Source organism: Piliocolobus tephrosceles, chromosome 16, assembly GCF_002776525.5.
Source record: "Piliocolobus tephrosceles isolate RC106 chromosome 16, ASM277652v3, whole genome shotgun sequence".
NCBI lineage: Eukaryota > Metazoa > Chordata > Mammalia > Primates > Cercopithecidae > Piliocolobus > Piliocolobus tephrosceles.
The window spans coordinates 47,526,184-47,548,527 of NC_045449.1; the positions used below are offsets into that span (position 1 = coordinate 47,526,184).

General features: G+C 57.0%; 2 protein-coding genes, 1 non-coding gene and 1 pseudogene across 3 annotated transcripts; 1 reads left to right on the forward strand and 3 right to left on the reverse strand.

Moving 5' to 3' along the window:
- The first annotated feature begins 247 nt into the window (after positions 1–247).
- Positions 248–4,846, forward strand: CISD3 (CDGSH iron sulfur domain 3). The gene is made up of 4 exons (XM_023204298.1): positions 248–425; positions 770–805; positions 1,344–1,463; positions 3,106–4,846. Exons 1-4 carry the CDS (start codon positions 378–380, stop codon positions 3,283–3,285), a joined length of 384 nt encoding a protein of 127 aa, XP_023060066.1. The 5' UTR covers positions 248–377; the 3' UTR covers positions 3,286–4,846.
- Positions 1,823–1,941, reverse strand: LOC111537708 (annotated as a pseudogene).
- PCGF2 (polycomb group ring finger 2) lies at positions 3,737–10,402 on the reverse strand. Its single transcript, XM_026448959.2, has 9 exons — positions 10,131–10,402; positions 9,429–9,525; positions 9,038–9,093; positions 8,904–8,954; positions 8,589–8,697; positions 8,389–8,443; positions 8,201–8,296; positions 5,914–5,994; positions 3,737–5,431 (listed from the first exon to the last, which is right to left on the reverse strand). The coding sequence occupies exons 1-9, from the start codon at positions 10,240–10,242 to the stop codon at positions 5,054–5,056; spliced, it is 1,035 nt and encodes a 344-aa protein (XP_026304744.1). The 5' UTR covers positions 10,243–10,402; the 3' UTR covers positions 3,737–5,053.
- An 11,108-nt stretch (positions 10,403–21,510) lies between these two features.
- TRNAN-GUU lies at positions 21,511–21,584 on the reverse strand. The gene has a single exon. It is a non-coding gene; the product is annotated as a tRNA-Asn (tRNA).
- Between the last annotated feature and the right edge of the window lie 760 nt (positions 21,585–22,344).

Genomic DNA, 22,344 nt, shown 5'->3' on the forward strand with positions numbered 1-22,344 from the left:
GCCGTCGGGACCCTGCCCGTCCCGAGGTGACGCGACGCCCGCGCGCTCGCTCCCAGAAGCGCGGTTGAGGCTCGGCCAGCAACAGCGAATCCTGGGAAGGTCCCGCGCCCTCGGGGGTGCCCCAGGCGCTGAGGCTGTGCGCGGGGCGTTCCGCTGCCAGACCCGCCCGGCAGGGGGCGCCAGGACCGACCGCTCACGCCTGGCGCGCCGAGGAGGCCGCTGGGCGGGCCCCGCGGCCAGGCTTCCGGACCCCGTCGGCCCCTGGCCTCAGCCCTCGCAAGACGCTGCGGCGTCTTCCGGGGCCTGGCGGGCCGGGGACCGAGGGGGCGGGGAGGTGACCCGGCGGGGGTGGAGCCGGCGCGGCGCGGAAGACGGCCATGCGTTGCGTGGGGGCGATCTTGCGGCTGGCGGCGCTCGGCGCCCGGGTGAGCACCCCCGCCCCGACCCGGACCCCGCCCCGAACCCCACCTGGGCCCCTGCCAGCCCCCACTCCAGCCCCGGCCCCGACCGAGCTTCCCCGAGTCCCCAGCCCGCCCCGCCGGTGTCTGGCTTGCCTCAGCTCACAGGCTTTTCCCTAGCGCCAGTTCCTCCCCAGTCAGCACCTTCTCTTGCGACCTTTTTCTTACCCTCTCATTCCTCCCTTGCCCCTTCAACCCTGTCACCTCCTCCTTCCCAGATGACCTCCCATGTCCTTCCCTTTCCACTGATTTTATTTTTCCATTTCCAAATCACCGTCTTGTGATGCTTGTTATGCTTGTGTACCTTGCAGGACCTGAACCCGCGGCGGAACATCTCCTCCTGGCTGGTAAGTCCCCCCGTCCTCCCCCCTGTCCTCGCACAAGACCCCTAGGCACGGAGATCTAAAAGGCAGAGACAGGGTATGGAGCTAGGAAGGGTACAGCCCTATTCCCCCAGGCTCGCGGCACCTGGAGTTAGCCTGTGGCTCTCAGGGAGGTGGGGCGGACCAGAGGGCACTGGGCAGGCCGCCAGTCTTCTGTTCTGAGCAAAGCAGCACCTAATGAACCAAGCCCGGTGTGGGTGGCCCTGCCTTAGGCTGGAAGGATCCCGGCCCGCCCTCCCTAACACCCAGGTGGGAGCCAGCCTTTGAGGGAAGGCAGCTGGACCGTGAAACCTGAGCGCCTGCATGGCTTTGAAATCTCTTCACCATCCAAAGCTCACAGTCCTTATGGTGTCCTGGGAAACGGTCTTGTTGGGTGGCATCAGATCAGCCTCTTGTAGAGGAAACCTGCCACACACACAAGCCAGTGGGAAACTGGGAAGGGTCGCAGGCAGGAAGGTGCTTCCAGGGCTAACCCTGAGCCCCTCATCTTCCCTGGCCACAGGCCCGGTGGTTCCCTAGAACCCCAGCCAGGTCCGTGGTGGCCCTGAAGACCCCCATCAAGGTGGAGCTGGTGGCAGGGAAAACCTACAGGTGGTGTGTGTGTGGCCGCAGCAAGAAGCAGGTGAGACCCCTACCTGCCTTCCTACTGATACCTCTGTCTGGGAACAGCCTGGTGTCTCCAGTGAGTTCCCACCCAGATGATTTTAGTCTTCCCATACATACCTGAGGGACACCAAGGGGATTTGGGGACAAAAGGCCAGTGCCACCAGCAACCTTAAGCTCACGGCATCTATCTCTTGCAATGAAGCCAGAGAGACAAACTCAGTCACGCAGCCAGCCTGATGCGGCTGGGCTTCCAGTGGGCTCTTCTGGAACTGTTTGTTTCTCAGAGGTGCACTGCACGACGAAGCTCACCTGGCCCTTCCCTGTCTCCTTCCAGGAAGAACCTGGGCCATAGATTCCCAGGCCTTGAACCCCGAAAGCCTACAGCACCTGGTATTTCCTGGCGGTCTTCCAGCCAAGTACTAACCAGGCCTGACCCTGCTTAGCTTCCGAGATCAGATGAGATTGGGCGCGTTCAGGGTGGTATGGCCGTAGATACATTGGGAAGAGGTTCTGCTCAGGCTCTTCTGCCTCCAAAGCCTCCCAGCCTTCCCTTGTGCCCCTCTCCACTCTTCTTCCAGAAAACTCTTCCTTCTCAGTTTATGGGACGTCCTGGCCGCCTGCCACAGTTTGCTGTCTTCTCAGCTTCGCTGCCTGCTCCACCTGCTTCCCCTTCTGCCCAGGAACCTTTCATCCCAGCAGGAACCTGCCCATATTGTTTGCCTCCCTGGCCCCTTTCCTTCCTGAGCAGAGCTTTGACTGGTGTTCTTCAAGCTATGTGGCATGGTGTCAGCAGCCCACGGTCCCTGAGTCCCACTTAGGTCCACACACCTCAAGCCCTCTAAGACAAGTTGCTGGTTTCTATTTGCACACTTCTTTCACCTCTCTTCCATCCCACCCTAACTCCAATGTCAAGAGGCCTTGGTTCAGCCAGGCGAGGTGGCTCACCTGTAATCCCAGCACTTTGGGAGGCCAAGGCAGGAGGATCTTTTGAGCCCAGGAGTTCAAGAACAGTCCGGGCAACAAAGTTGAGACCCCGCTTCTACAAATGCCTCTACCCCTACCAAAAACTAGCATGGAGTTGGGCCTGTGTTCCCAGCCATAATGGAGGCTGAGGAAGGAGGACCACTTGAGCCCAGAAAGTTGAGGCTACAGTGAGCCATGTTTGCATCACTGCACTCCAGCCTGGGCAACAGAGTGAGACCCTGTCAAAAAAAAATTGCTACCACAGGGTACTCTCCAGCCCAAAGAAGTTTTAACCCAGGAACATGGGAAGGAAATGAATTTCATGATCCAGTGGAGACTCAGAGCCATTCACACACACACACACACACACACACACACACACATCTATTAGCGTCCTGGCTCTCTGGGTGTCCCAGAGACTAATGCTATAAAGACGCTGTAAATACTTACCAGACACTTACTACAGGCAAAGCATACTATGATCATTATTTTATTTTATTTCCTCATACAACTCTACTCTTATCACCCCCACATTACAGATTAGAGAGGTCACTCGGTGAGCCCTGGCAGTCTCACGCTGGAGCCTGCACCCTAACCACTGTGCGGCACTCCCCCTGAGCTCCTGCAGCGTGCCCTGCCCTGCCGCGCCCCAGCAGGTGGGGTCAGGCCTTTGACTCCCGTCTTTCCCCCACCAGCCCTTCTGTGACGGCTCGCACTTCTTCCAACGCACTGGCCTATCTCCCCTCAAGTTCAAGGCCCAAGAGACCCGTACGGTGGCACTCTGTACCTGCAAGGCCACTCAGAGGCCCCCGTACTGCGATGGCACCCACAGGAGTGAGCGTGTGCAGAAGGCAGAAGTGGGCTCCCCACTCTGAGGGGGCTGCTGCTGTCCAGCCACAGGTGGCCTCAGCTCCTGGCCTCTGACAGCCAACCCCTTCTGTGTGGGAAAGGAAACAGGTGCTGAGCCCAAGAAAGAGATTCTGGTACCCACAGCTGGCTCATGAAGGAAGAATTATTCCTTATAGCCTAAAAGTCTCCAGTCTGGGGCAGGCGGGAGTGGGCCCTGGTTCAATGTTTGCTGATGGGGAAGATGGCAAAAACAAGCCTGCCCAACTAGACTGGTGGTCCTGTAGTCATTGCTGTGAGGCCCATGTGCTGCCTCCTACTCCAGATTTTAACCTGTCTGTGGGCTGGGGGCTCCTGACCAGTCGCCACAGGAGAGAGCAGTTCATATTCATTAAGTATGGGGACCCCAAATCAGGCTGAACCCAGAGATGAGAGGCACCCTTCCCTTCTTCCCTCTACCCCAAAGAACTACAGGCTCCAGAAAGTATGCAGCATTTATTACAAAGCCAAGAGATACAGATGTCCCAGGGCAGAGGAGGGTACAGTCACAGGACCTCAGACACAGGACAAGGTGCAAACACAGACAAGCCCATCAGGGGACTCCCAACCCCACACACCCAGGCTGTGATGGAATCTTGAGTCTCAACTCCCGTCTCCTCCCAGATCTACGCACACCTGAGGAAATCTCGGTGGGCAGGGACCTGCCAGGGTCTGTCCCTAAGGAGGTGGTCTGCTGACCTCTCGAGGAGTGGGGGTGGGGTCAGAGCTTACAGGTTTCTGTCTTCTTGTGCTTTTAGATGCAGTTGCTCTGTCCTGACCAGGTGACCGGGCCTCAGCTGGGGGTGGAGGGGCAACTGGAAGGCTGTTTGCCTTTGGCAAAGTCTGGGGTCTGTGCTTGTGTGAGGTTAACCCACCCCAACCTCCACTCTAGACCCCAGGTGAGACTCCACCACCAGTCCTGCTAGTGAGGGTTCCCGGGTGAGGGTAGAGTTGGTGGGGGTGCAGTGCTTCACAATGCTAAAGCCACAGTGGAACTCCAAGGGCTGAGACCTCTCAGGGCCTGAATCTTCTTTTCCACAAGATAGATGATGCAAAGGCCACACACACACACACACAAAAAGAGGCAGAACTATGTATTCTTTGCACAAAGTTTCCACTGCAAGAGGAGGAGGTGATGCAGGTGCCACCTCCACCCCGCACTTGCTCCTCAGAACCAGGGATAAACTGCATTTGTAAAAGGCACTGTTCTTAGCAATTTCTGGACATTCAACAATGCGGGGGACAGCCACTGGTCAGAGGCAGGACAGCAGCCAAGATGGGGAGAGAAACGGGGAAAGAAACAATTCTAACCGACTCCTATATGCAGCCAGTTGGAATCGTGCCTAAAGCTTTGGGGCTGAAGGGGTCCCAACACACCATCTGCCTTGGGAAACAGCGAGGACCGTGCAGAGCTTCACTGAGCCTCCAGCGGCCCATCCAATTCATCTCTAGGCACCCCCAAAAAGAGCAAATTACACAAGATCCCCCCAAAAATGAACACCATTTTCCACACATACACACACACACACATAAAGTTTGTTTCCTGTGGCATTTAAATTAATCTGGTTGGTCCATAGAAAATAAGTATGTATATTTGGTTTTTCCTATGTACATATATATATAGATTTATTTATAAAACCCGCCCCCCACCCCCAAGGTGGGAAGAGCTGGGGAAAGTAGAAGAGGTGGAAAAAAGGGCCCAGAAAAAGTGGAAGGAGTGGAGAGGCTTGGCTGGAAGAAGGGAGAGGGTCCCTGGCCTCAAGTTAAGGGGGGCACAGGAGCACCGTTGACAGTCATCTTGCGCCCTCTGCTGGTGGAGGATGGTGTCTGCAGGCAGTTCGAGGTACCCCCGTTGGCAGCTGTGGTGGCCCCACTGGCTGTCGAAGGGGGAGTGGGGGAGGTAGGGTGGGTGGCTGGAGGCCCATGGGAGCTAGGAGAGCCATGGGATGGGGTGGCTGGGCTAGGCAGGGAGGAGGAGGTGGCTGGCAGGGTGGCAGGGCTGGGAGCCTTGTCGCTGACTGACTCACACTCGGATGCCCCGCTGGTGTTGGTGCCCTCGGAGGGGGTGGGCACCGTGGCTAGGGTGAGCCGCTTGCAGGCTGGCTGGACACGGTACTTGAGGGGAAGAGGCCCGTTCTGCGGGGAGAGGGGGCGAGGAGAGAGACAGGGAAGGGGAAGGTATCAGGAGAGAGAGGCCAACCAGAGGGCCACCAGCTTTAACCCACAGTGTCCAAACACGAGAAAAGGGATGGGATGGGGTCTTGGAGAGGAGAGAGATAAGGATACAGGGCACATGAAGACCCGGAGAGGCAAAAGGTCTAAGCAGAGACTCTTGTCAGAGAGGAGAGAGGGAGGCAAACACACGGCAGCTGCCAGCACCTATTTCTGCCCCCAAATCGGGGAATGCCATCTGCCCAAGGAGCCTTGTCTCCTGAGTGGAAAGTCATCTGCGAGAGATGGCCCAGAGGCTGACCTGCTGTAGCGAGCCACCCTGGACACACAGCTCATGGGATAAGGGATGGACTGTCTCTGATTAGAGAAGGGTGACCCATGTGGCCACAGACCAATGCCAGACCCTGCGGGAGTCTGCTCCCTGCCTGCCCCACCCGCTGGCTCACCCGCCGCCAGGGGTAGATGTAGGCGATGTCCATGAGGGTGTAGTATTCCTTCAGTGGCTCGTCCTCGTACAGAACCTCCACCTGGGGGAGGGAAGCGGAAGACACCACGACCCTGGCTAGCTTGGGGCTCCAGGCTGGGAATGTGGGGGACTGGGGCGGGGCAATGGGAAGGGTGGATTTGCAGATGGTCCCTCATTTCTCTGGGGTTTCACTGTGGATTTGACTTCCCTGTCAGTGTTGTTCCAACATGACTCCTGACCACCAGGCAGGAAGGGGTCCAGAGAAGATTCCCCTATTGTTAGCAGCCCCCAGTCCCACCATGCACACAGCTGTCTGGATCTCCTATCTCTGGCAGGTCTCCCAGAGGAGCTGAAAGGCTCCGGGGGATCTCCTGGAACTCTGGCTCTCACCCCCAGCTGCAAAATGGAATCACCCAGGGAGCTTTAAAAAACACCAATGCCGGCCGGGCGCGGTGGCTCAGGCCTGTAATCCCAGCACTTTGGGAGGCCGAGGTGGGCGGATCGTGAGGTCAGAAGATCGAGACCATCCTGGCTAACATGGTGAAACCCCGTCTCTACTAAAAATACAAAGAATTAGCCGGGCGTGGTGGCGGGCGCCTATAGTCCCAGCTACTCGCAAGGCTGAGGCAGGAGAATGGCGTGAACCCGGGAGGCGGAGCTTGCAGTGAGCTGAGATTGCTCCACTGCACTCCAGCCTGGGTGACAGAGCAAGATTCCGTCTTGTCTCAAAAAACAAAACAAAACAACAACAACAAAAAAACACCAATGCCTAGGCCGGGTGCGGTGGCTCACACCTGTAATCCCAGAGCTTTGGGAGGCCGAGGCGGGCGGATCACCTGAGGTCGGGAGTTCAAGACCAGCCTGAGCAACATGGAGAAACCCCGTCTCTACTGAAAATACAGAATTAGCTGGGTGTGGTGCCGCATGCCTGTATCCTAGCTACTCGGGAGGCTGAGGCGGGAGAATCACTTGAACCTGGGGGGGCGGTCAGAGGTTGCGGTGAGCCAAGATCCTGCCATTGCGTTCCAGCCTGGGCAACAAGAGCAAGACATTGTCTCAAAAAAAAAAAAAAAAAAAGAAAGAAAAAAAACAACAAGAAAACACCAATGCCTGGCCTGGCGCAGTGGCTCACACCTGGAATCCCAGAGCTTTGGGAGGCCGAAGCAGGTGGCTCACTTGAGGCCAGGAGTTGGAGACCAGCCTGGCCAACATGGTGAAACCCTGTCTATACTAAAAATACAAAAATTAGCCAGGCATGGTGGCATGCACCTGTAGTCCCAGCTACTTGGGAGGCTGAGGCACAAGAATCACTTTAAACCAGGAGGCGGAGGTTGCAGTGAGCCGAGATGATGCCACTGCACTCCAGCCTGAGTGACAGAGGGGGAAAAAAAAAGCAAAAACAAAATATCAATGCTTGCATCTTACCCCCAGAAATTCTGACTTAACTACTAGTAAGTTGTGAGTTAACTCATGAGATTTAACAGGCAACAGTTTAGGATCCACTGTCCTAGACTGTGATCTGTGGACCTTCAGTAGCTAGGAGCTTGTTAGAAATATGGAATCTGGCCGGGTGCCATGGCTCACGCCTGTAATCCCAGTACTTTGGGAGGCCGAGCAGGGTGGATCACGAGGTCGGGAGTTCAAGACCAGCCTGGCCAACATGGTGAAACCCCGTCTCTACTAAAACTACAAAAACTAGCCAGGGGCAGTGGCAGGCACCTGTAATCCCACCTACTTGGGAGGCTGAGGCAGGAGAATCACTTGAACCCGGGAGGTGGAGGTTGCAGTGAGCCAAGATCGCTCCACTGCACTCTAGCCTGGTGACAGAGCAAGACTCCATCTCAACAACAACAACAAAAAAGAAATAAGGAATCTACTAAATCAGAATCTGCATTTTAACAAGATCTCCAGGAGACACATATACATTCAAGCTTGAAAAGTCATGTCCTGGAGTTCTGTTGGAATTTCAGACTAGCCTTCCCACAGCCAACCGGCCCCAGAGGAGGCCCTGCGTTTTTGCACTCATCTCTGCCACAGTTCCGAGTGTGCAACATGCACACCATCTTGGTCCCATGCACTACTGCACACTGACTTCAACACCCCTAAACTGCCCCCTAATCTTGGTTTCAACCACCCTTCTATTAACACATGAGTTCAGTTAACCACGCAAGCCCTGGGTGACACCTAGCCAGCCCTGACCAATGGCTGGGGTGCACAGACTGTCTGACACACTCATACACAGACACTCATTTTTTGAAGGGCCCCACCTTGTACTTGCTGGGCACATCCATCTTGTTGCGGAGAAACTTGGCGAGATGCATGACGGTCATGGCTGCTGGGCATCGCAGGAAGCGCACCCCTGTCTGTTGGGGCACAGGCACCTGTGGTAGGGGATCCACCCCAGGCCACTCCCTCCTAGCCCACATTCCAGTCCTGGGCAGACCCCAGCACTCACTTTCTCTTTGTCCCCATCCCCATTCTCCAGGGGGCCCTTCTTCTCCTCCCGGTCCCTGGGGATGGAGAAAGAACGAAGCTAGGAAGAACCAGGAGACCCAGGAGGATGGTCCCTCAATGGACACATCCAGAGGGCCCTGGGTGGGAGAAGGGGTGACCCAACCTAGGAGCCCAGAAGGGGCCAGCCTGGGCCGGACTTGCCTGGCACCTTCGTAGAATTCGATGGAGAGGCTGACAATCTCATCGTCACTCAGAGCCCCCTTCTCCTGCTCCAAGACCTCGCCGCGGTCCTCATTGGAGCCGTTGGGGACTGCAGAAGGAGAGAGCTCTTGGGTTGGCAGAGGATGGAAGAAGGGAGTCCGCCAAGGACCCAGGGATCATGAACTCAACCAGGTGAGCCCAGCCACCTTCTGGGGAGGTGTGCGCTGAGGAGGTCAGAGGGTGACTGGTAACACTACACACCTACATGGTCCCAGGCACGCCCATGCACACACAAACAGATGCGAGCACACTCACCCTCCGTCAGGGGGTACGCTGCATAGAAATCCCGCCGCCGTTTCATCTCATCTGGAAGAAGGCAGCAGATGAGGACAGGGCCAAGGGCTGGGAAATGGGGTCGGTGGGCAGGAGGAGGAATGGTGTGCAGATACCTTTAAAAAGCCCAGGGACCAATTTGTAGACAATGTCTTGAAGGGTTTTGTCAGACCTGGGGAAAAATGGACAGGGTTTACCAGCAATGCGCTCTCCAGAGAACTGCTCTGACCTCACCCTGCTCTCCCAGTCATGGGACCCCTCTACCCACTCCCTTCCTGAGACCCAGTGCCCAGGCATTGGGATCCCTGTGGGTCTGGTCTTTGCCCCTCTAGTATGCCTCAGCCTATGACGAGCCAAATGCGACCCAAAGGGAGGGGAGTAGCCCAAGTCCACACGCCGTGCTTCTCCCACACCCGCCGCCTTGGCTGAAGGAAGCACGGAGTGTGGGAGGGATGGGGGAGGCTGACCCTGAGGATGGCGGGGGCAGGAGTGCGGTGCCAAGCCTACCTGATGCTCAGCAGCGGCCGGGTTTTATGGACCTGCACATCACACATGGGGCAGTATTTGTTGGTCTCCAGGTAGCGCACGATGCAGGTTTTGCAGACTTGGGGGTGTGGAGAGAGGGAGGAGAGTCAGAGTTGCCTTCCAATCCCAGGACCCGCCTCCCCGCCTTCTGCTCAAACTCAGATATCCCTTCTCCACCTTGTCCCTGCTCCGAGGCCCAACGTGGCGATGTGTGTTTTGCACGTGTGGCACCTGTCCCTGTGCATTGTTGAGGGAAGCTGGATCTCGTATGAGACAGGCCAGTGTCATGTACAACGCAGAAAGTCAGCCCTGAGTCCCAAGCTCCCCGATGGAGTGGAGGACAAAAGCCAGCCTGTTCAAGATGCCCCTGGGTCTCACCCCCTTGCTGCCAAGCCCACAGTATAAACAAGAGGTGTCTGCATCTACAGGGCATACAATTTCAGTCATTTCAAGAAAGAACTAAGATTTCAGATGCAAGTCCTTGAAATGAATTTCTGGGCCGATGCCCCGCACCCAGCTGCCCCTGCAAGGTAGGCCCTCTGTGACCTGAGGATTCCCAGCAGACACGTGGGCGCGTTGGCTCTTCAGGGCAAGGGTTTGTGTGCTACCTTCCTCAGGCCATGCCCGCCCCAATCTGGGCACAGAGGCTGCCCACCCTGAGCAGCTCCCCTCCCCCCAACTCACAGGAATGCAGGCACTCCACGATAGTGGTGGCGTCAATGAAGTACCCCCCGCAGAGGGCACACATGAGGTGGGGGTTCAGCTCTGTGATTTTGATCCGTGTAGTCCGATGCATGATTCCGGGGTCGGGGGTGGGGGGACTGGGAAGCGTTGCCCTGGGAAACAAAGTGGAATCAGAAACCCAGAGTTGGCCGGGCGCGGCGGCTCAAGCCTGTAATCCCAGCACTTTGGGAGGCCGAGGCAGGCGGATCACGAGGTCAGGAGATCAAGACCATCCTGGTTAACACAGTGAAACCTTGTCTCTACTAAAAATACAGAAAATCAGCCGGGGGTGCTGGCGGTCCCAGCTATTCGGGAGGCTGAGCTTGCAAAGTGAGCCGAGATTGAGCCACAGCACTCCAGCCTCGGCGACAGAGCGAGACTCTGTTTCAAAAAAAAAAAAAAAAGAAACCCAGAGCCTCGGCAGCAGCCCCTCCCACACTTCACTGCACACCTCCCAGCACAGCTCTCCCTGAGCCCAGGACCCCTCTCTGCCTTCAGGGTGGGCTGGGACATGTGGCTGGTTCTTTCTGGCCCCCTCTGTGTGTTCACTGGGTGCCCGGGCTCTGGAGAGTCACACAGCCTTGAGCAACAAGGTCAGGCTCCCTCTGAGGAGCAGGAGGAAAGATTGAAGTTAGGCCACAGGACGTGCCGCCCAACTCCCCAGAGAATGTGAGGAGGCAGGAAAATGGAAGAGAAGAGGGTTTTTTAAACTCTCTCCTATCCCAGGCCGGGTGCAGTGGCTCATGTCTGTAATCCCAGCATTTTGGGAGGCCACAGCAGGAGGATCCTCCTGCCTCACGTGATCCCTTGAGCCTGCGTGGTTGAGGCTGCAGTGAGCCGTGATTATGCCACTGCACTCAAGCCTGGGCGACAGAGCAAGACTCTGTCTAAAAAAGAAAAACAAAAACAAAACTCCCCAATCCCAATCCGTATTCACTCACATGGTTCACATTTAAAGCATCCTAGGAACCAGGAGGAAACTCAGATAAATTAGCCACTGGCCTGAAACTTCAAGGAACAGAAGAAGGGAGAAATAAGTTATCCTCACTCCCTCAACCCCTCCACCCAGGTGCAGGGCCTCAGACTTGATCCCAGCCTCCTATCTACTCCATCCATTCACTCCTCCTCCAAGAAGGCTTCCCTGGAAACACCATGGGCACAGGCTACCCTAAGTTAGAAGACCACAGCCATCCCTTGTGCTTCTGGCTCCGCATCCAGCCTAGGCTTCGGAGCACCTCCCTCCTCTAAAGTCTGCCAAATATAGGCTGCTCCCAGGAAATCCACCAGACGTAACCATTTGGCTTCCAGGCCTGGGACTCAGGCAGGGAACAGAGAGGGCCCTTACATGCCTGAAGCTGGGAATGCACAGCTCCAGCCCTAGCCCTGGACTCAAAGAGTTTAGGCAAAAAGGCTATACCCCTGCCACAGGAATCCCTCCCAGTGCCCCGACGGACAGCCCCTGCATGAGTGCTCCCTGCCCACAAGCACACAGGGTCCAGGAACCCCCCTTTCATGCACACTGCAGGAATTCCCCCGACATGGTCACTGTTACTCTCCCGCTGTCTCCTGCCCTGGTGACGCCTCTGCCACCTGTTCACAGGCTGTCCAGTGACAAACCACAGGCTCTCACAGATGCCTGCCAAAGCTGGGCAGAAAGTGCTGTGTCCCCAGACCGCCTGCCCGACACCAGCCAGGCCCAGGCAGGGTCCAGAGAGGTGAAACGTCCGGCTCTGGATTGGCCACCGTGCTTCCTTCTTGGTAAAGAAATCAAACCAAACCTGCACCTGGAAGGGACAGCCCCTCCCTCCTCTTTCCCAGAGTAAAAGCCCAAGGGTGGGGCTTGGGAAGTGGCCAAGCCCCAACAGCTCCTTTACAACATACGCACACCCTTCTCTCCTTTCCAGAAAGATTTCTAAAGCCACCACACTGAGTTTTCTAGGACAAGAAATTCACAGCCGGGATCAGCAGTTTCTATAGAGACCCCAGGATGAGTCTGGCCAGGACCCAGCCAGCCAACAGAGGCTCAGGGAACCTGGCCAGAGACAGAAAGAGATGCAGAGACACAAAGGCCACACGTGGGAGAGACACCAGGTTACAGGGCAGACAAAGGGGAACAAGCCAGTCCCACGGCAAGCCCAGAGACACGGCAGAGAGGAGGCGGCCCCGGGGATCTGAGAAGGGAGAGGGGTTCCCACCCCACGCAGGGTGGCCTCAGCCAGCCCTCCCTGCATGGGTCCCCCCTTTGCAATTACGCAGAAAGCTGCTGGCTACTCCACTGTTTGGTCGTTTCCATAGTAACCCTGTCCCTGGCAAGATGCCCAAATATTATTACAACCATCCAGAGGAGAGAACAATCCAAGTGGCCGTCTCTCTGTGCGTGTGTAATATCCATCATGTGTACGTGCCATCTGGGCCTCCAAAGAAAGGTACTTCCTGTGCCTGCCTGCCAGTCATGTGTGTGTCCAGGTGCATCTATGTGTGTGTGCAGAGCCACTAACAAACATGCTGATGTTGAGCTCTGATAACGCCTGGGGTCTCTGTTGCTGGGGTAAATCGCATGCCCTCATCTTTCTCCCGTTCACCCTCGTATACATGTGCACGCGTACATACACATACACGTAAACACACAGGCTCCGCACACTTCACACCACCCAAGCCACCTCATTCACACACTCGCTGTGTTTTCAGAACAGACACTTGCTCTTTTTTTTTTTGAGACAGTCTTGCTCTGTTGCCCAGGCTGAAGTACAGTGGTGCGATCTCGGCTCACTGCAGGCTTCGCTTCCCAGGTTCGAGTGATTCTCATGCCTCCGCCTTCTGGAATTACAGGCGCATGCCACCACACCTGGCTAATTTTTTTTTTTTTTTTTTAAACAGAGATGGGGTTTCGCCATGTCGGTTAGCCTGGTCTTGAACTCCTGGCTTCAAGTGATCCGCCTGTCTCACCTCCCAAAGTGTTGGGATTACAGGTGTGAGCCAACACACCCCGATGACACTTGCTCTTAAGCACCCCACAGCCAGGAGCCCCACACTGCAAATGGCTGTGCCCCTCACCCAATCACTTCCCTGAGCATTTCTGAGAATTCAACCCCAGCCTATTCCTCAGGACCCTTTCTAGACTGAAGCCCAAGGCGGTGCTGACTGAGTGAAACACTGCTCCTTCTCCAGTTTAAGAAAATAAGCCCCTTGCTACACTCCCTGCTCCCCCCACTCCATCCCCACAGGTTCTGACTGTTACCTCTGGGGCTGGGGGTGGGGAGAAGCACTGATTGGCTCCTCACCTGATTGCCATGGTTACCTGCAGGTCCCTACCAGCAGGTGCCAAGAGCAATGTAAACAGGAGCTCTGTCTCCCTAGAGCACCCTCTCCCCATCTTCCCACCCCAGGAGGCCCCAGACCCCGAATTCCTGACAACCAGTTTCTCCCCCGCTGCACTCGCTGGTGTGCTGTGGGAAGGTGAGGGAAAAGGGGTGATGAGTGGCTGGAAATCCAGCTGTCATTACTTTGAGGAAGAGGCTGGGAGATGGGAAGAACTTGAGGGAGAAAGAGTGGGAGACACAGATCCCAAGAAACAGAAAGGGGAGGCCAAGCGCCCTTGGAAGTGGCCTCTGCAGAGCTCAGGGGCTTTAACAGGTCAGTCCCAACTGTGTGTCCACCCTCTCCCTGGACTTGAGCACTGTCTCCACCTCTAACACCACTTCCCCCCCCCCCCCCCAGCAGAAGCCACGCCCTTCAGTATCTTCTGCCATTGTCTTTGCAAGGGTGTGTGTGACCCTTAGGCAGCCCTCCTTCTGGGCCCTGAGGCCCTGGGTCTGGCTATTGCTACTGTGGCAAGAAGGGAGCCTGCTCAGCACCCAGCATCCAACCCTGACCCCTCCTTGCCATTCAAGCCTGGCACTTGTCTTTCCCAATCCTTAAAGACCTCTGCTAAGAAAACGCCACCATCTCTCTCTCATTTTTTTTTTTTTTGAGATGGAGTCTCGCACCGTCTCCCAGGCTGGCGGGCAGTGGTGAGATCTCGGCTCACTGCAACCACTGCCTCCCAGATTGAAGCGATCCTCCTGCCTCAACCTCCCAAGTACCTGGGAATACAGGCTCCCACCACCATACCTGGCTCATTTTTTTATTTTTAGTAGAGACAGGGTTTCACCATGTTGGTCAGTCTGGCCTCCAACTCCTGGCCTCAAGTGATCTGCCTGCCTTGGCCTCACAAACTGCTGGGATTACAGGCATGAGCCACTGCACCCAGACCCATCTCTCCATTTTAACCAGTGTCTTTCTGGAATCCACCCTGCAATTTAGGCCTCTCTCACTTCTTCATAGTCCCCTGTAGAAACAGTGGGTCTCCCAGCCAAGGCCCTGTGCTTCTCCGATGCCATAGCTCTCTCTGCTCTGCCTACCTCCAAATGAAATCAGCCCCACTCCCTCACTACAATGTCTCCAGGTCTTAGGAAAAGTCACTCAAGGTCACATCCAGATGTCTAGAACTGCAGAGGTGAAAGGGCTCTTAGAAAGCACCTTGTTTGGCTGGGCGCGGTGGCTCACACCTGTAATCCCAACACTTTGGGAGGCCAAGGTGGCTGGATCATGACGTCAGGAGTTCAAGACCAGGCTGGCAAAGACGGTGAAACCCCATCTCTACTAAATACAAAAACTAGGCCGGGCACGGTGGCTCACGCCTGTAATCCCAACACTTTGGGAGGCCCAGGCGGGTGGATCATGAGGTCAGGAGATTGAGACCATCCTGGCTAACATGGTGAAACCCCGTCTCTACTAAAAATACAAAACATTAGTTGGGTGTGGTGGCACACGCCTGTAGTCCCAGCTACTCGGGAGGCTGAGGCAGGACAATCGCTTGAACCCAGGAGGCGGAGGATGCAGTGAGCCAAGACCGCGCCACTGCACTACAGCCTGGGCAACAGAGCGAGACTCTGTCTCAAACAAACAAACAAATGAAAAATACAAAAATTAGCTGAGCATGGTGGCAGGTGCCTGTAATCCCAGCTACTCAGGAGGCTGAGCCAGAGAATTGCTTGAATCTGGGAGGTGGAGGTTGCAGTGAGTGGAGATCACACCACTGCACTCCAGGCTGGGTGACAGAGTGAGACTCCATCTCAAAAAAAAAAAAAAAAAAGAAGCAGCAGCAGCACCTGTTCGATCCTTTCATTTTACAGATGAGCACACTCAGATGTGACTTGTCGAAGGTCACAAAGCAAAGCAGTGACAGTCCTGCGACAAGAAAGTGCCTGACTCCCACCCCAGTGCTTTTAACATCCTGGCACCTGGCCAGGCTCCTCACTCGTCTAAAGCAGTAATGCCTGGCTTCATCCCAGCAGGTGGGAGGGAAGAAGGGCAGCTCCGTGGCGTGGCGGGAAGACCACTCAGTGGGCCGCCGTCTGGGAGTCAGTCTGGTCCAAACATGACCATCAGCATGGACTCCTGCCTTGAGGTAGGAAGAGGAGGCACCCGCTAATCACCTTACCCCACTTCTGTGGTACACATGGGGAAACAGAGGCTGCAGAGAAGCACAGCCAGCCAGCCAGAGTACAGCATCAAGACTCAGACCCCGGGTTTTCTGACTCTGTTTCTCTCCCAGCTTCGTCGGTCCAACTGCGCAAGCCCCTTGTATTTGTGTTTGGGGCCGTGAGGGTCTGCCTAGGGACACTGTGAACCTCCCAACTTTCCCCAGTCCTTGACAATGACACAAAGATCTGCTCCCCTGTCCCCAGCATGCATTGAAAAGGGCCTCCTGAAGCTGGGCTTACTCAACCCTCCCTTCCTCCCTCTCCTCTCAACTCCCTAAGATCAAACAGGCAAAACCCCAAAATATACACATTGCCAGATACACACACATACAGCCTGACACACCCCCCTCCACCTCTCACACTCAATACACACAAGGCCAGATAGACACGACACGGCCCCCACCCCCAACACACACACATACACACACCATCACAGCCAGACCACAGCCAGGCCCATCCTCACTAGATGCAGGAGCCATCCACATCCACCCCCAACCTAGAAGCACACAGCCTAACATCCCTGCCTGGAACCAGACTCTGCAAACACACACTAACCTTTTGTACGCCCCTGGTCCACCCAGGGTAAATTATAATGTAAGTCTTCCAGTAACAAAGGCAGTTCAGCTTCCAATGTCAGCTCTGGGGACCATAGGCTGGAGGGCTGCAGTGGGCATCTGACCTGCACAAAGCTGTACCCTCTTCCTGTTCGGGCTCTCTCCATTCCCATGACAACAGCTCCATCAATCAAGATCTCCCAGGCAAGGCCAGGGGCAGCAGAGTCCCCCTTCCTGCCCAACCCCCAAGACTTGAACCCTACCCAGCTACACTTGGTCTGGATCCTGGGGTCGGTTTCCTGCTTCATTCCAAAGACAGTTCTAAAGCCTCAATCCCCCAACCCCCAACCAGAGGAGCTGGTGGGAAAACCTTCCCACCAAAAAGCTGCAACAGAGCTGGCTTTATGCTCCAAGTAATAACACCTTGGACCAGAGTGGAGGGGGAAGGAGGAGAGAAATTAAAGAGTTTCAGGAACAGAAACTGCCAGAGGTCCCAGAGGAAGAGGCATCAGAATAGAGCGGGGAGGGGGCAACCAGGAGACAGCCCTCCCCTCGACACAGAGAGATCTGGGGAGCCTGAGGAAGCGTGGGGGACACTGAGGGACAAGATCTCGGGAAGCGCTGGGTAACACTTCCACAATATTCACTGGCAAATTAACCCGCCTCCAGGTCGCCTCCTCCCACCTCAAGCCAACCGGAGCGATTACGGGCAGACGGGGCAGTGGGGGAGGGCGAGGGGCATGCCCGGGCCCACCGTGGAGACAGGCAGTGGGTGTCTGCTTGCCCGGGGGTCCCACGCCCTCAGAGCTAGCAGCAGGAGGACGTGCGGAGGGTGGGGTGGCTGGGCGTCCCAGAGGAATGGGGGCCAATTTAGCGGACCCCCCTGCTTCCGATGGCAATGGGAAATATTGCGATAAATTTCCCTCCATCCCCATTCTACCCCCTCCGCCCGGGCTTCCCCAGGAGCCCAGGTCCAAGGATCAGGGACCCCAGTTACCGGGTAGCCGCTCCCACCTTCCCTAGAGCCAAACTTTCCGCGGGGCCCCGGGAGGGGTGTTCGGGAGGGAGGCTCTGCTGAGGTGGTTCAGGGAGGGGGCGGGGCGCCGGCGCCGGGACAGGGAGCGGGGACCGGCTGGGGGAGGTGCCCGAGAGAACCGGGGCCCGGGCGGGGAAGGGCGCCCTCCCCCGGCCTCGCGGCCGCCCCAAAGCACATCCCCTTCTGCCGGCCCCAAGTCCCTGCGCGTCCACGACGCCCCAGTGCCCATGGGAGAGGGACCCCTACCCAGACGGAAAAGGGGGCAGATAGGGCAGAGCAAGGGGTGGTTTTGGCTCGTGGGGAGCGGCGACCCAACCCAGCGCGCAGCCCGCAAGCCCTCCCGGCTGCCCCGGACCTTCCCCCTCGCTACCTCGGAACAGGGTCTGCCCGGGGGCTGCTGCACAAAGAGGTGGTGGTCGAGGGAGACGCCAAATCGTTAAGAGGGGGAGCCCGTTTCGGCCATCTTGGAAGAGAGGAAAGGGAAAAAGGGACAGAAAAAAGGGAGAAAGAAAGGCGGACGGGGCAAGCTGGGCTAGGGGCTGACGAAGAGCGGGGGGTGCCAGGGCAGGATCGACTCAGAGCCTCCCCCTCCCACCGGGGCTTGCAAAGAACGGCCGGCCCCCCATCCCAATCCCCAGAGGGTTACAGGCCAGGAGAGGGAAAGGAAGGGGGAGTCTGCTCCACTTACCTGGGTTCGGGGTCCGGTGGGTCTCGGGGAGGGGGGGATGGGAGGGAGGGAGGGAAGGGAGGGGAGGGGGGCCGCAGCCGTGTCGCTCGCCCGGGCGGCGGGAGGGGAGAAACCTACGGTAAGAAAGGAGTTTGTGAAAGCGGCTTGGGGTGGGAGGGAGAGAGGGGAGGGGAGGGGACCGAGGGGGGAGGGGAGGGACCGGAGTGTTAGGGGGGAGACAAAATGGCTTTTTTCCTCCAGACAAGAGTAGGTCCCGCCCACCACTCACCCACGTGACCTCATTCCTTCAGGATGCTGGCAGAGAGGGGAAGAGGAGGTGGGGGCTGGCGCGGCCGCTCCCCGCCACCGGGTGCCGGGCCCCCAGCCAGGACGAGACCCCTCCCTTCCCACGCGGCCCCCCCGACCCCGGAGGATGAATTCTCCTCTGTTACCTTCCGCAGTCATTCCCCTCCCCTCAAAATATGGGTTCCCCCCACTGACCCTGTGATGCCCACCCCTAGCTGGGGCGCCTGGAAAATGGTGAAATGGGGACTGGGCTGAAAGGTGGCCCGCGGTCCTCCACGTCCTGGCCTAGAGCAAAGGGCGCGGGGCTCCGGCGGAGGACGCGACGCTTCAGCCAAGCGTCCAAGCGATTTTCATTCACTCCAAGTGACACTGCCTTAAAATTAATAACTGCATTTGGGAGGGCGAGCGTGTCCTCCCCGCTCCCTTTGCCCCCTCGGCGGCAAGGGCGCTGGCCTGGAAAAGCGGCACACCGGGATCCAGCCTGGGCGCCTGGCAGGGAGCAATCGCGAGAGGGGAGTGGAGGTGCGGGGTGAGGCCGGGTGAGGGGTCTCGCCGCCGGGGGCTCGGGTCGCTCTGGCGGAGGCTGCGCCCCCGGCGCGCTCAGGCAGAGAAGAATGGAGGCCTGCACTCAGGCTCCGGGCCTGGGACACAATCCGGCCGAAAGCGAGAGGCCACACTGGACTAGGAAACGAGGCGCCGGGCTGGAAGGTGGGCCCGCGCCTTTTCTCCTGCCTGGCGCCGATTCCTGCATTTTTCGCTCGCGCCCTGCGCTGCGCGCTGCCTGTGCGCCTCCCTCGGCGCGGGCGGGAGAGTCGGGCAAGCGCCAAGACGGCTGGGCTCGACTCCCACCGGCGCCCCGGCTCCACCTGGTGCTGGGGCTCCCGTCCTCAGTGGCTCCCGTCCTCAGTGGCTCCAGCCGGAGGGAGAGAACGAGGAGGGAGGCTTGGAAACGCCGGGAGGAGCGGTGAGGCCGGCGCCGGGGAAGCGAATCGATGCTGCGTTACTGGACGCCCGTGGGCCTCATGAGGACGGTCGATTCGCTCATTTGTTATTCACGATTTATTAGGGATGGCGGCCACGTCTGTCCCTCCAGAGAGCTTGATTATTCATCCGGCCAGTAGCGCCATTAAGCGCACTGACGGTGGGAGGCTCGAGTTAGAAATTGGGAAAGGAATCTTCGCCCAGTTTTGGAGCGCCTGCCTCTTCTTCCCTCGCTGCTCGCAGTCAAGGCAGCCTCGAAACTGGGGGCCCCGGCTGAATGCTTTCGCTCTCTGGCCGCCGAGTGACCCCAGCTTGAGCCTGCAGCCACAACAGCGGGACCCGGGCGGGGAGGAAGAGGAAGGGCGGAGAGACTTCCTTCCAGAGGGAGTGGTCCGAGAACCTGCGGGAAAAGGGCCAAGGGAAGATCCGGTCACCTGCTCCCAAGCCTGCAGGCGAAGAGGCGAGTTCACCCGCCCCGGAGGAAAGGGGACCCGCCCACTGTTCCCAGGGCAAATGTGTCGCCGGCATCCTGGACTCTGCCAAGGAAAACGCGCATCCACTCGCTCTGCCGGGAGGGGAGCGTGGCAGGGACTCCCAGGCAGCCGCCCCTCTCTGGCTACAAGACCCCGAACAAGAGAAACCCGTAACAGGGCCTTTGCGGAGATCTGGATCCCACCCACCAACCACACGGACACCTAGGGGCTGCCCCTCGGGGCATTATCAGCCAGTGGGAAGGAGATTGACGTTCCTCTGCTGCCCATGAATCCTGGAGGGCTTCCCGAGGGGCCACCGGGGTCCATCCACTTATTACTCGATTGTTAAGCGCCAGACAGGAGAGAACCGCTAGAGAGGAGTGTGCTAAGACCCCATTACCCACTAAAACTCCATTTTCATCTTTTGCGTCCTGGATGACTAGTCCCCACATTCCTGGCCTTTCTGGTTTCTCAGGAGAACCTTCTGACCAACTCCTCCCACATCGGAAGAGTTTCCTAGTCTTTTGTTCTACTGCTAGCCGACAGAGAAGCACCTGTCATGTGCCAGTGTCAAATACTGCGCTAGGAACTGGGGACTCAAGGCACAGGAGCCTGGCTTTTGCGCGGGGTGCTCACAGGCCGGTGGGTGCAAACTCTGAGGGACACACAGCCTGTCCCTTTAGCGCCCACCGCTTCTGGTGTGAGCGCTAAGGGTGAGTGAGTACTCGGGTGGGCTTCCACAAGAGGTCTCCTTTGAGCCGAATCTGCAGAGACCAAGTGTCTATGAGAACTGCTTAAGAGTGCTTTGCACATCCTCCTCCACAAAGGTCGAGGCTCCCACCGCGCCCAGGAATGCGTCTCGGCAGACATTAGGTGCCCCTTGATTTTGTGTTTGCATCTCACGCGGTCCTCTAGCTGACAAGTGCATCAGAAGAGTCACAGTGTCTGTCACAGGCTAGAGGCTCGCAGAGGACAGGAACGCGGGAAATCTAGGCAATTATCTCCAGCATATACCAAGAGCTATTGCGAGGATCAGATCCCTTTAAAAATGGTGACGAGACAGGAGAGGGCGGCTCCTCTAATGCTTTCCGGAACCTCTTTACCTCTGTGTCCTTTATACCTTTTATCTCCCCCAAACAAGGTCCTTGGTCAGTTTCTGCTTCTCTTTCCACATCCTTCTCCCCCACTTCTCTGTGTAGTTCTAGGGGGAAAAAAGTGTTGTTTTCCTTTTTTTTCTGATGCTTCTCACTTTAAATGTGTCTATTGTCCCTCTCTCTGTCTTGGGGTCTTCCCCACTCACCCTGCCTAGTTCTCTGTCACGTCCCTTCTTTCCCTGTATCACAACAATGTTCTCCCTTTCTCACCTTTGTTTCTCTTCATACCTGTTTCTCAGTGTGTCTCTCTCTCATTCCCTTCCCTTCCAAATGTAGTATTTGGAGATTGTAATATCGATTGAGGCAGACAATAGAAAACTGTCGAACCTCCACTGTAAATTCATTCCTAATCCTACGAAGAAATGCATCCTGAAACATGTTCCTTGCACAGTGAAACAAAAACTTCTGTCTTTAGGTTTCCTGCCATCCAGCTTGGAGGCGGGGTGGGGGGTGTGGAGGGAAGTGCTGGAGAAATTATCCCATTATTGACTGAGCAGCAAAGAATTTTCAAGAACAGTGATTCTCCTAGAAAAAGTATTGCTGCTGCCATTTCTATGCAAAATTTGGCTTTTGAGTAAAAGGCTTAGGTTTTTATCTTAGGTGGGGCGGGGGGGAACAAAACCCAAAAGACAAAAAAAACCACAGCGTCCCTGGGTGGGCTCGAACCACCAACCTTTCGGTTAACAGCCGAACGCGCTAACCGATTGCGCCACAGAGACCGCGACGATTGTTGGCGTGGTGGTGAGCCGAGTCAATGGGAGCGAGCCTGGACGGTGCAGACGCCGTAAGAGATGCCGCCATCGGGCGAAATAAGTGGAACCCGTGGGAGAAAGGGAAGGATCCTGATGGGGGAGGGGGACGAAAGGGCTTGGGAGAAGAGGACGCGGGACGTGCACCCTCTTCCTCCATTGGCTCGGCGAGAGGTCGACTCTGGCTATCCTCAGGTTCTACCTCAAACGTGAAGAGGCCCGGAACATCCTTTTTTAGGGTGACCTAAGATTGAGGATACGTGAAGTCGGCGCGCAGGAAGTCCCCCAAATCAGAACAACCTTGGGCTTCCAAACTCCCCTTCGCAGCTGAACCCCTGCAGCCGCAGAATACCCACGACGCCTACTCGCGACGCCTTCCACTTCCCACCTGCATCATTAAATTTACATTTAATGGGCGCCTCCTATATACCAGGCACTGTTGTGGGCCAGTGAATATTCAGAGCCTAGGCAAGTGCCTGGTACACAGTAAACGTAAGGATTTCTGGAGTGAATAAATAAGCTAGCACGACTAATAGGACGAACTCATACATCACGGTGATAAGCGTCACGGTGCCCGTTCAGCTGGGGACGCAGCCCCCTAAACCCAGTTTCACCAGCCCTCGTGCGCGCAGGCTCCGCCCCCAGTCCCGAGTCAGGTCCGCCGAGATCCCACTATGCACCGTGTCGCAAGCCTCTTCCGCACCCACAGTGACTTTTCACTTCCGCTTTT

What these genes read in the sequence shown, in the direction of transcription:
- CISD3 (XM_023204298.1), top strand. Translation starts at nt 378, where the DNA reads ATGCGTTGCGTGGGGGCGATCTTGCGGCTGGCGGCGCTCGGCGCCCGG. An exon ending in TGGCGGCGCTCGGCGCCCGG is followed by an intron (nt 426 to 769) that starts GTGAGCACCCCC and finishes TGTACCTTGCAG; the next exon opens with GACCTGAACCCGCGGCGGAA. An exon ending in GGAACATCTCCTCCTGGCTG is followed by an intron (nt 806 to 1,343) that starts GTAAGTCCCCCC and finishes CCCTGGCCACAG; the next exon opens with GCCCGGTGGTTCCCTAGAAC.
- PCGF2 (XM_026448959.2), bottom strand. Translation starts at nt 10,242, where the DNA reads ATGCATCGGACTACACGGATCAAAATCACAGAGCTGAACCCCCACCTC. An exon ending in CGTGGAGTGCCTGCATTCCT is followed by an intron (nt 9,526 to 10,130) that starts GTGAGTTGGGGG and finishes CACACCCCCAAG; the next exon opens with TCTGCAAAACCTGCATCGTG. An exon ending in GGTCCCTGGGCTTTTTAAAG is followed by an intron (nt 8,955 to 9,037) that starts GTATCTGCACAC and finishes GCCTTCTTCCAG; the next exon opens with ATGAGATGAAACGGCGGCGG.